Here is an 11,324-nt window from a genome sequence, read left to right as displayed (position 1 = left end):
GACGAATGGCGACCGTTTCATGAGCGAATGAATGATCATGTGGCTGGATGCTGCGAATGCTCAACGATATCTACTGTCGTCCGTTACGCGTCGGCTTCCTTTTCTTTCGTTCCGTACTCGCCAACCTTTCCTCCAAAGTCATCGCAGCGCAACACTGTTCAGAATGGAATAATTAAGGTCAATTACTATTATCACAAGCTAATTCATGCTCGCGCGCGCGCGTTACGGCCATGCGTTGCAGCTCGATCTCGAGTTTGAAACTCGTGCGGAGCATCGCACGACTGCCAGAGTTTACGAGCGTGAGGAGAGACTGTGCTGGACACGTGCCTTTTTGCGAAAGAAAGTTGTCTGATATTCGCTCGAGCAAGCACGCCACCTCTCATTGCTCGTATTTTTCGTCAGCTTCTTTCACCCGGGGTGGTGTTCTGAGCGTGACGAAGCGTACCAGAACAGCGCAGAAACACGATAAGTAGCAACCCTGGTAAACTCAACCACCCCTCTAATCACGTCGATGATGTCGACTTTTTATGGCGAAATGCGATAATTTTTCGGTAGAAATGGCAGTTCGGAATCGGACAGTCCTAGAATAAATATGTACACTGAGAATAAATCGCGCAAATCAACCAACGGCGTTCCTCCTTTCACAGATAAAGCGTCACACCAGACGACGTAGCGCAAGGGTATCACATTGAAATGATTAACTAAGCATTTAGAGCCGGGACTAGCCCGCATGCTGACGGTTTCGTTGTTGGTTTATCGGACTTAAGCTGGAGGGCAGATTGTTGAACAGCAAGAAATGGAAATATGTACTCTCCCTCTTTGAGGTTGTAATGTGCACTGTTTGGGTGCAAGCAAACGCTGATAGAGCCATATTTAAACAATAAATTGATAACAGGCTTTTATGAAAATAAGAAAAAAATATGAATCTCTGAACTTTCTGAAGTTTTGAAAATTTATATAATCGAAACCCAGTTCAAAGTATGTTTGCAAACAGGTGAATTTTATTTCAAAAAGCTAGGAAATCGGTTTGATTAGTGATTTAATATGTGGTCTACTAAGACGAAGAAATCAGCTAAGAGCACAAGAGATGGAAACTCAATTTAGCTGCTGGTGATGTTTGAGGAGCAGCGAAGCAAACTGTTGGGACCGGTTATCATCCCTGAACACTGACTGTTCTAGCACTGAAAATTCCATTTCCCTTTTCCTAAAACCAGGGCTAGCGAATAAACAAAATGATGACTCCTAAACAAATTTCATCAAAATAGAATCGCGTGGTTCTTGTTAATTTAGATGCACTATCGAAATTACTCAGATGCCAATTCTATTTATGATAAAGCGTTACGTTCATAGCCTGAAATATTGTGATGTCATGGCATCACATGATGCGTTTCCTATGAATCAGGGCGTTTCTATGATAAGGTTGCATATATCGGAATCGCACATCCAGTCCAAATACTGTCGAACCCCGTCGTCCTATGCCAAATGGCCTTCCGTTCGATGAGAGCAACTATTCAGATTGAAGATAATTTAAAAAACCGATTTTCAAGAGGAAACAGACCCAACACTGGAAAAACTTCGAACCAACTAATAAAGTTTTCTTAGGCTCGATGTTTTCAACATTGGCGGCAGAATTTCTGGCGCTTGATCGCGAGTGTCAGAAGGATGTTCTGTCGCAAACAGCTCGTCGGTTGTAGCGGCAAACAAGTTGTAGTTTCGCCAGTTTCCCTTCTAATAAATGTTGTGAAACTTGATTAAACGGAAATATTCAGACTTATCTAAAAAGAAACCAGAACGTTGATTGAGAGATTCGCTCAGTCTTTGCCCGAAAAGTAATCGAAAAGACTAAATTAATCGTCGACTGGCATTGTAACGGATGGTTGTTGGCAAAAGAATTGTGTTGATGTTGTGTTGGCTGACTACCGATGGGGTAGGTCGCTCGCTCGGAGGGCATCTTTTCAATTAGTCTCACCAAAATCTCACGAAACCGTCGCTCTTGACCAACCCGATCTTCAGGGCGCGTTCTAACGCGACAAAGAAGAAACAACCACCCCGAAAATTCTCCCTTCGAGGGCGGACTTTTCATGAAAAGCGGCACCGGACGGGGCGGATGGATTGAAAATTTCGCGGTCACCGTTCGCGTGTCTATCACAAACCGTTTTCCCGAGCACCTCCTAGAGTAAAAGAGATGGCGAACCGGAGGGAATACCGCGATGGCGATTTAGCGAGAACGAGAACGAGGAAGAGGCACCAGGGCACAGAGCAATGGAATGTGTTCCGCCGCTCGGCCGGCGGCCGGCGGCCTGTTGGCCAAATCTATTTTCGGTGCCGCGTTATTCTTGACATCTTTCGTTTTTTGTCTTCTTAAAATTTGTTCCTTCATTTTTCATCGCTTAGAGTTGCGTCGAGCGCCTCTGGGTGTTTTCCTCGGCCCCAGGGCCAGCACAGCGCCTACATCATAATTCATCCCTCAACCATGAGAGAGAGGGTCACGGTGTCATGAGGATGCGGTGGTCCCACTGCGTCACGCGAGACAGCGCGGGTGGTGGTAGATTTGATAGAAAAGCAAGCGGGCCGGGGGTGGCTGATTCTAAGCAACCGGTGTGATGCGTTGCGTGTTCGCAGAGCATCATCGGGGCGTGCGATGCCCACCCGAAACATGCCCGTAATTTATCAAACTGCCCCCGTATCCTCTTCACCGTAGGAGGATAAGCATCCGACGCCTACTGCTCGCTAGGCTCCTGTTCGGCGTTTGCGGCTCCGGCAATTTCGGGATTAGTTTTCCGCCAATTTCACCCACAAGTGCCAGGGGAGGGTGGTCCGACGCTCCACGCACCGGTTGATTGGCAGGAGGGAAAAGGATTAGATTAAATAGCCACCGAACCACCTTCTTCACCGGGAGTCGCACCTTCGGTTCACTGAAATTCGATCGATACATGGCACATAGTTAACAGGTTTCGAGCTCGGTTTACTGAGATTGGGGATGCCGTAGTTGGTTGATGTTTTTTTGGGTCACCGTCCGTCGGCCAGGATAACACGCGCAGGTAAGGGCCCCGGACTGGCTTGAGATGTTTGCGCTTCCGTCTTTGCGACCATTTCTTCATCTTCTTCACTCCACTTACCCCGGTTTGTCGGTCGCTTTTCTTTCTCGATCTGTTTGCTTTTCCGGATGTTGACAAACTCAAGCAACCGAAGGATGGAAGGATGGCCGGTTCGCGAGTGCAAACAGGTGTGCCCCACGGAAGGATCTGTGGGTACTGGATGGACGGAGAATGTTTCGCCTTTTTCGGAGGGAACGAAGCTGGCGCTGGTGGAGGTACTTCTTGTACGTTGGGTTGCTTTGTTCTTCCCGCGACGACCGGGCGTTACCGTTGATGATGATGATGATGCACTTGCGACGCGATGCACTTTTCGATGTCAAGGTGGTTGTGGTGGCCACGAACCGAACCCTCCCGCAAACAGGTTGGCTCAGTGGACCGCCGCGCACACACGCTAGAGATTGGCCCCTTTTGGAAGGATTAAAATTAAACGCTGTCACCGCGGCACAGAGCACACACGGCCACAAGTGGGTGTCGCCGCCGCCGTCCGCCGTCCGCCGTGATGCAATTGCAGCTGCACCACAAACGCAAACACACGCACTCACGCGGGCACCACCGGTGGCGACCGGAGATGATTAATTTACCCCCGAGATGCCCCTTTTCCGCTCTTCCGCAAACACTTCACCGGAGAAGGAGGCTTTGCTGGCTTGGTTTTCACAGAACGCGGTCGATGCACCGGGTGGGGAGGGGGAGATGCGGACGGAGAGGTAAGGTCACTTTGGGGCCGCACTTCACTTCACACAAAATGCTGGGGCTGTGGCTAGCCGCTGATTTACGCACTTTCTGGCCACTCGAAACGGGAGAAAGAACCGAGAACCGAGGCCCCGTTAGGTTCGCGTTAGCAAGCTCGGAATAAGCGGCGTTGCAGACAGGGTGTGGTGCGGGGAAGCTTCGGAAGCAGCCTGGCAAGACACGCGGACACCCGGACACGCGAAATTCACCGGGGTTTTTGAAATCTGTGGTCGACCGAATTAGGAATCGGAACGAAAGGAACGATGGAAACGCAAAGGAAAACGAAAATATCCTGGCCGCGGCAGAAAAGGCAGACCTTTTGTGGGGGTGGGAGGAGACGGTAACCAAGTGACACCTTTATGTTGCCACCATTTTGGATTTCATTGCTGACAGTCGAGGTCAATGAAGGTTGAATAAATAAAACGTGTGTTTCAGGAAAGTTTCAATTAATAATATTTCACAAAAGAAATGATACATAGATGAGGAGACGTACAAGAAAAGAACAAACTTATAAATAACTATACATCAAACACACAAAGATTTGTTTTGTGTTCATATCTTTACTTTCTCAATCCCCTGCGTGCCCGATGGAGTGTTCCTTTCATTCGTTTTTCCGTTTTCTCCGGAGAAAAGTCGTAAAATTCTTTGTTCAGCTCACAGAAGAAGTTGAGAAAATCGGGGAATTTCTTTAAAACTACTTGCCTACTATAGTGAGCCTTGCTAAACTCTATTTTTGTCAAAAAATTTCTCTCGAAAAATATATCCACTATTACGTGTTTCGCCGGGACATGTTTAAAGTATGTCTTTCTTATCAGTGTCTTCCCTTGTTCGGTTTTCAAGTAATTATTGAGACACTGTAACTCATAAACGCTGCAGACAGGCAATTTAGGTGGAGCGTAGGAAAGCAGACGATTTGCTTCACTTCTTCCGGGGTCCGGTGGCAATTCTTCTTTTGAGTAGGTGGGAAATGAGCAATCTGAGATGTCGTCTAGGGTTTCTTCGATCCCGATCTCGTCGATCTCTTCGCTATCGTGGATCCCTTCGACTTCGTCGAACCCTTCGGCATCGTGGATCCTTTCGAGCTCATCGATGTCTACAGTCTCACAGAACCCTTCGGCCTCTTCGATCACCTCGATAATTTCGTTATCTTCGATCCCTACGGTCTCTTCGATATCTTCGATTCCTTCAGTCTCTTCGATCACTTCTATCTGTTCTTTCTCTGCCATTCCTTCAATCTCTTCTGTCCCATCGGTTAATGTTTCTGTAAATGAAAAATACCCGTTTCAGCAGGAGGGGAAAAGCGTTGCCCAGCTTTACTTACTCATGTGGCATGTACATCGGCTTTTGTAATCACGATGGACCTGTAGCAATTCTCTGTACAGCTCCTTCCAAGCTTCCAACTCTTCGTCACGGTTCATTTTCTCTTCCCCAGTTTGAATTTCCGCTCGTCCGGTCGAATGTTTGAGCGACCGAAGTTTTGCTTTTCACCTTCCCGGGTCACGCTGGTAGCTCACATCGAAACTAGTTAACTTTCCCGGGTTACTATTCCAACGAGAACGTAATCAGGAGCTGGAAACTAGTTCAGTTCGTTCGCAAAGCACACGAAGCAGGCTGAAAAAGCTGAAAATTCGATTCGATTTTTGTTTAGTTTTTGAGAAACGAAAACAACAAACCCATGTCCGCCCAGGAAACCATGGCCCAACAACTATCAACTTGATGTAATTTTAGTGTCGTTGGTGTGCTCAACATTCGATGCCATCGATTAAACGCTCACGTTGGAAAAGAATTTCAGAATATTTAGGTGCTTATTACGGAGGGGTGATAATGAACGCCTATAAGACAATTGATTGGATGATAATAGATTGTATTGATGTTTATTTAGATAGCATTGGCAAAGCAAAATGATTCAATTTAGCGGCCAAAAAGATGCATTCCTCTCGAGGCAATCGTTTTGCACCTCACCGTAATAAGCGCTTCAGTAAGATTTTAGGTGCTTTTTATGGTAAGGCGATAACTTACGCGTGAGTCGACTGAGAGATGAGGTTGATCATTTTTTAGATCACATTCACGCCTGCTGCCACTCCCTGGTTGTACGGGGCATGGTTGCCTTTGGTTGGTTTCGGTTGTGTCATCTTGTGGAAGAAAATTTTTTTTCGTGTCTTTCTGGGTGTAGCGGGTTTTCAAGTGGGTTTTTAGTGAAAAAACCCCCGAAAATGGAGTAATTCGTTGGTGCATGGAGTGAAAAAGCTGCCGCGGATTGCTGCGATCACTGGTAAGCACCGTGAGAAACGGGCGGGGTCGAACCGGTGGCCGCGAAGACGCCAAATCCGACAGCGGCTGGTCCCGGAGGAATCCATCGTGTTGGAAGACATTTTTCGGAGTGTGGGGTGGCGGCGGTATCTTCTTGAATCCCGGGCCCTTCTTCTCACGCAATGATGAGTGGTTCGTTAAGTGGATGCGATTGGATAAGGACTATCACCATCTCCCCACACACTCCCTAATTCCCGCCGGAGCCAGCCAGCCAGCCAGCGAACCAGTTCCCGCATCAACCTCTGCCTGACTTAATTCAATATATTGATTTCTGTGCTTTCGTTGGCACAACCCACGGGGCACGGGAGTTGCCCATTTGGCATTTTTGCATGTTGCCCCACCACTCTCTCTCTCTCGGGGCCCCACAAGACCTATCTCGTTGCACGTACTCAAAGTGGGCGTAAATACATCGCATCTTTCTTCTTCCGTTCTCTTGCAGTGTAACCCGTGGTGATAAGCGAGGAGTGTGAGAGAGAGTTATCTGGATCCGGCTGTGGTCGAGCACGGGGCGGGGAGTTTCCCACAATCAAAGACAGCTTCCGCCGCTGCTCTGCTGTCGTTGCTAGGAAGCGAGTGCGTAGCAACGGGTGCAAGGAGAACGAGATTCCTTCTGGGTGTGCGAAGAAGATCGCCGGCTGATCAAAATGATTGGTGGACTGTTTGTGTACAATCACAAGGGCGAGGTGCTGATATCGCGCGTCTACCGGGATGATATTGGCCGCAACGCGGTCGATGCATTCCGCGTGAACGTGATCCATGCTCGGCAGCAGGTGCGCTCACCCGTGACGAACATTGCCCGTACGAGCTTCTTTCATATTAAGGTAAGTGTCCCCGTGACCGAGAATCACTTGTTGGAATGTAATTGACGGATCCCTTTCTCCTCCTCCCTCCCGGTAAATTAGCGAGCGAATATCTGGCTGGCGGCGGTCACGAAGCAAAATGTGAACGCGGCAATGGTGTTTGAGTTTCTGCTCAAGATCATCGACGTGATGCAGTCGTACTTCGGCAAGATCTCCGAGGAGAACATCAAGAACAACTTTGTGCTGATCTACGAGCTGCTGGATGGTGAGTGGTGCAGATTTGTACGAACAAGAACACACCTGATGCCTATAATGACGCTTGGTTTGCATCCCAAACACAGAAATTCTGGACTTTGGTTATCCGCAAAACTCGGATACCGGTGTGCTGAAGACGTTCATCACGCAGCAGGGCATCAAGACGGCGACGAAGGAGGAACAGGCGCAGATTACGTCGCAGGTGACGGGCCAGATCGGGTGGCGCCGCGAAGGCATCAAGTACCGGCGCAACGAACTGTTCCTCGATGTGCTCGAGTACGTGAATCTGCTGATGAGCCCCCAGGGACAGGTACTGTCGGCGCATGTGGCCGGCAAGGTCGTGATGAAGTCGTACCTGTCCGGTATGCCGGAGTGTAAGTTCGGCATCAATGATAAGATCGTGATGGAGGCAAAGGGCCGGAGCGGAATCTCGGGCAACGCGGACAACGAGGCTTCGCGATCGGGCAAACCGGTGGTCGTGATCGATGACTGCCAGTTCCATCAGTGCGTAAAGTTGAGCAAGTTCGAGACGGAACACTCGATTAGCTTCATCCCACCGGATGGTGAGTTCGAGCTGATGCGCTACCGTACGACCAAGGACATTTCACTGCCGTTCCGTGTGATACCGCTGGTTCGCGAGGTTGGCCGAACCAAGATGGAGGTGAAGGTGGTGCTGAAGTCAAACTTTAAACCATCGCTGCTCGGTCAAAAGATCGAGGTGAAGATTCCTACGCCGCTCAACACGTCCGGCGTGCAGCTGATCTGCCTGAAGGGTAAAGCAAAGTACAAGGCCTCGGAGAATGCGATCGTATGGAAGTAAGTAACATTTCGCATTTCAATCAACACAGCACACTAACCACTCTTGACCTCATCTGGATATTTGCAGAATTAAGCGAATGGCCGGCATGAAGGAAACGCAACTTTCGGCCGAAATCGAACTGCTCGAGACGGATACCAAAAAGAAGTGGACTCGACCGCCGATCTCGATGAACTTCGAAGTACCGTTCGCACCGTCCGGATTCAAGGTTCGTTCGGTGGCCTTTTCCCGGTCCTGGATCATGCGAAGCGGAATATCACCATTTCTAACCCTTTTCTGTTTCGATTCATTTGGCAGGTTCGCTATCTGAAGGTGTTCGAACCAAAGCTGAACTACTCCGATCACGATGTGATCAAATGGGTGCGATACATTGGCCGCAGTGGACTCTACGAAACTCGATGCTAAAGACCTCCCCCAGGCAGCAGCATACGATCGACCGCAATTTTCTGTTTTCTGTTTAATTCCCTCGGAGATGGATCCCATCCCAGCAGTAGTGATGCGAAAGGTGGGGAGAAGTGGATCTCCCCTTCAATATTCTAGGACAATGATTTTGAGGCGGATACACGAGGTATCCTCTAAACCACCACCACTGGATGGTTTCAGTTGCATTCGCGGAAGCTCACACTCGAACGACGTACGTCATTTTTCCGCCATTTTCTCTCTATCGCGTCAGTTAGCTTAAGATTAGTGGAATGGACACATACTGACACACACGTCCGGGAATCATTTATTCTATTTGATCGTTTCTTTTCGGCTGGCTAGAAATAATTCTGTTTTGTTCTTCCTTTTTCCCCTTCGGATTTCATTGAAAAAATGCGATCTAGAATCAGTGTGGCAAATGATAACAATGTTAAGAACCAACAGGGCGCCATGCTGCCCCATGCCGGGCAAAGGCGTTAATGTTTAGAAGCGGAAGCAGAAGCCAAACGCTTGACGCGTTCAGTAGTAAAGGTGATGTGCAATTGCAGATATCGTTGCGAGCAGCATGATATTCGTTAGGTACGGATCCTTTCTATTTCCTTTTCGTATAAGCAGCAAACAATGCATGCACCAGCCGCATGGGCACGAAACTTTCGAATGCGAAACGGATTCCACACTTTTGCACAGACACCGCGGACACACAACGAAACGCGTACGAATCTCGCACGATCGACACGGGGATTAAGATTAAAAATGGTTCATTATTGTCGCGAGCAGAAGAAGAGGTAGAAAAGGAGCGCGTGGAGTGATCACTTCTGTACATATTTGCTACCTGACTCGTCATTCATTCCAACAATGCTGTTTAGACGAATTTCTTACTCGCTTATTATGTTGCGCTTTCGTGCATTTTTGTCCCTCTTCCTTGAAGTGAGTATTAGAACAAATTTCGTTTGTTAATGTTCAGGAAGGCTGCGATTTGTCCCGTCCTTCCCCATAATATTCCACACCATAATTCAATCAGCAGCAGCATGGTGACTGTTTAGAAGAAAATCCTCCTCTTACGATGATTAAAATTGATTTCATGATCGAAACACACACGCAGCTGTGCACCGCTAGGCTTTCCTTCCCGTTTTGCTGCTATCGTTTTCAATCAATAAGCTGGTTTCCTTGAAATTGAAGATGGGAATCCGCGCTAAAAGAGATGCTAAAGAAAGGAGCAAAAAGAAAGAAGATGATAATATCCATCGTACGATCATTAGCCATACACAAGCAGAAAACCGTAAACTGTGTGACCGGAAAAGAGAATGAGATGGAGAGAGTAGAGAGAGAAAAAGAGAGTGCTGGATGGTATAAATCTACTATTTAAATATACATACACATATATCTCTAAACTTATCATCGCGAACCGTGGAAAAGAATTCTTAGACGTACGCGCGCCGCATTTCTCTTCTGTTTCTTCCTGCGTTGTGCCGAATCGGGGACCGGATGTCCGATGTGCTGTCTATGTTCAGCGCCGGTTTTGCCGACTGTCGCTTACTCATCGCATAGCATTATTTACGGTGCAGTAGAAGGTCCACCGCGTGCGTGCGCGAGCTATCCGCTGTGTGTACTCGAATTCAACGCGATATCGTGATATCGAAAAGAAGACCCGGGCCGGGCCGGTCCACAGTAACTAATAATTCAGTGACACGTGAAATCAGTGTACGCGCGCGTGGCGGCCTTTAGTGTGCAGTGCACGACGGTACAGTGTGTAGTGCGTAATACAAAAGCATATATAGTTCGTGGCAACATCGTTAGCAACATTATGACGAAAACAAGGCAAAGCATACAACACAAAAGAAAACAAGAGAAAACAAATTCAACCACACAAAAACTATATTATGCTACACAAGGGGACATCCTCGGGCGGACAAAGACGGACCGAAGGAGAAATATACTAATGACAAGAATAATATTATTGCGTAAACTATTAAGAAAATAAAATTAGTTGTTGAAACAAAAGAAGTAAATGGAAAAGAAAGTGAAAAATGTATATGAACCGTGTCGTGTTGTTATTGTTTCTTTATGCTTTTTTTTCCTTTTTCTACTTAGGCTTCACAGGATCAATCAGTAACGCTTGTTAAATGGTCAGCGGAACAGGATCATGTCCCAATTTACTCTCCGGTGGGATCTTTCTCTCTCCCACGTGGAGTTGAGTCACGTGTCTTATTCCCTTTTTTGTTTTCTTCGTTGTATGAGACAAACGTTAATTTGGATAAAAATTGCGCTTCAGTTAATCAAACAGTAAACATTTATTCAATTTTTCAAACGGTATACGTGATTGCAATTTTTGGAGAGCAATAAGTGGATGTTTTGGGAAAAAAATATCATCTTAAATTCAACCATAATTAATTCATGAGCACTGACATGTGAGCTATGTGCGGGACTATGTGAAGTAAAAAAGAAAATATTCTCTCTGTTTTTCAGTTTGAATTTACTAATTAGCTAATTGCACAAGTATCTATTGATTTGATAAAAATATAACGCATTTACCATGTTAATTTTTATTTGAAGACTAACATTGAACCTTTTAAGATTTTTGTGTTAATGTAATTGATAGCTCTCTTCATTTTCAACTAGTTCAAAGAGGTTTTACTAATGTTTTCAAAGTAAGTACAGGATCAAAGTTAGTTAAAAATACTATTCTTATTCTTTTCAATGTTCAAAACCTTATTTGTATATTAATTACTATGAAGAACCGTATATTTGGATCAAAGTTTTCAAATCTCAAATCTTTCAAATCTCAAAGAATTTTTCCTTTCAAATTGCTACCAGAACTTGAAGAATTCTAATTAAAAAAAAGAAGAAAGAGATCATCTGGAATTAAATCTTATCTAAGGAACTAATTTTAGATCT

General features: G+C 46.5%; 3 protein-coding genes across 3 annotated transcripts in view; 1 reads left to right on the top strand and 2 right to left on the bottom strand.

Moving 5' to 3' along the window:
* LOC126578428 (tyrosine-protein phosphatase non-receptor type 4) overlaps positions 1 to 4,218 on the bottom strand; it is an 11,566-nt gene extending 7,348 nt beyond the window's left edge. The window contains exon 1 of the mRNA XM_050240970.1: positions 3,120 to 4,218. The gene's annotated coding sequence lies outside the window, so the exon portion shown is untranslated. The remainder of the gene's footprint in view (positions 1 to 3,119) is intronic.
* A 169-nt stretch (positions 4,219 to 4,387) lies between these two features.
* Positions 4,388 to 5,470, bottom strand: LOC126578430 (uncharacterized). Its single transcript, XM_050240972.1, has 2 exons — positions 5,149 to 5,470; positions 4,388 to 5,088 (listed from the first exon to the last, which is right to left on the bottom strand). Exons 1-2 carry the CDS (start codon positions 5,243 to 5,245, stop codon positions 4,388 to 4,390), a joined length of 798 nt encoding a protein of 265 aa, XP_050096929.1. The 5' UTR covers positions 5,246 to 5,470.
* A 489-nt stretch (positions 5,471 to 5,959) lies between these two features.
* On the top strand, positions 5,960 to 10,461 carry LOC126578429 (AP-2 complex subunit mu). Its single transcript, XM_050240971.1, has 6 exons — positions 5,960 to 6,099; positions 6,577 to 6,958; positions 7,040 to 7,202; positions 7,279 to 8,008; positions 8,079 to 8,217; positions 8,307 to 10,461. Exons 2-6 carry the CDS (start codon positions 6,782 to 6,784, stop codon positions 8,412 to 8,414), a joined length of 1,317 nt encoding a protein of 438 aa, XP_050096928.1. The 5' UTR covers positions 5,960 to 6,099; positions 6,577 to 6,781; the 3' UTR covers positions 8,415 to 10,461.
* Positions 10,462 to 11,324: the final 863 nt, after the last annotated feature.

The sequence above is a fragment of the Anopheles aquasalis genome, chromosome 3 (genome assembly GCF_943734665.1).
Source record: "Anopheles aquasalis chromosome 3, idAnoAquaMG_Q_19, whole genome shotgun sequence".
NCBI classification, from domain to species: Eukaryota; Metazoa; Arthropoda; class Insecta; order Diptera; family Culicidae; genus Anopheles; species Anopheles aquasalis.
This window is presented reverse-complemented; position numbering and strand designations above follow the sequence as displayed.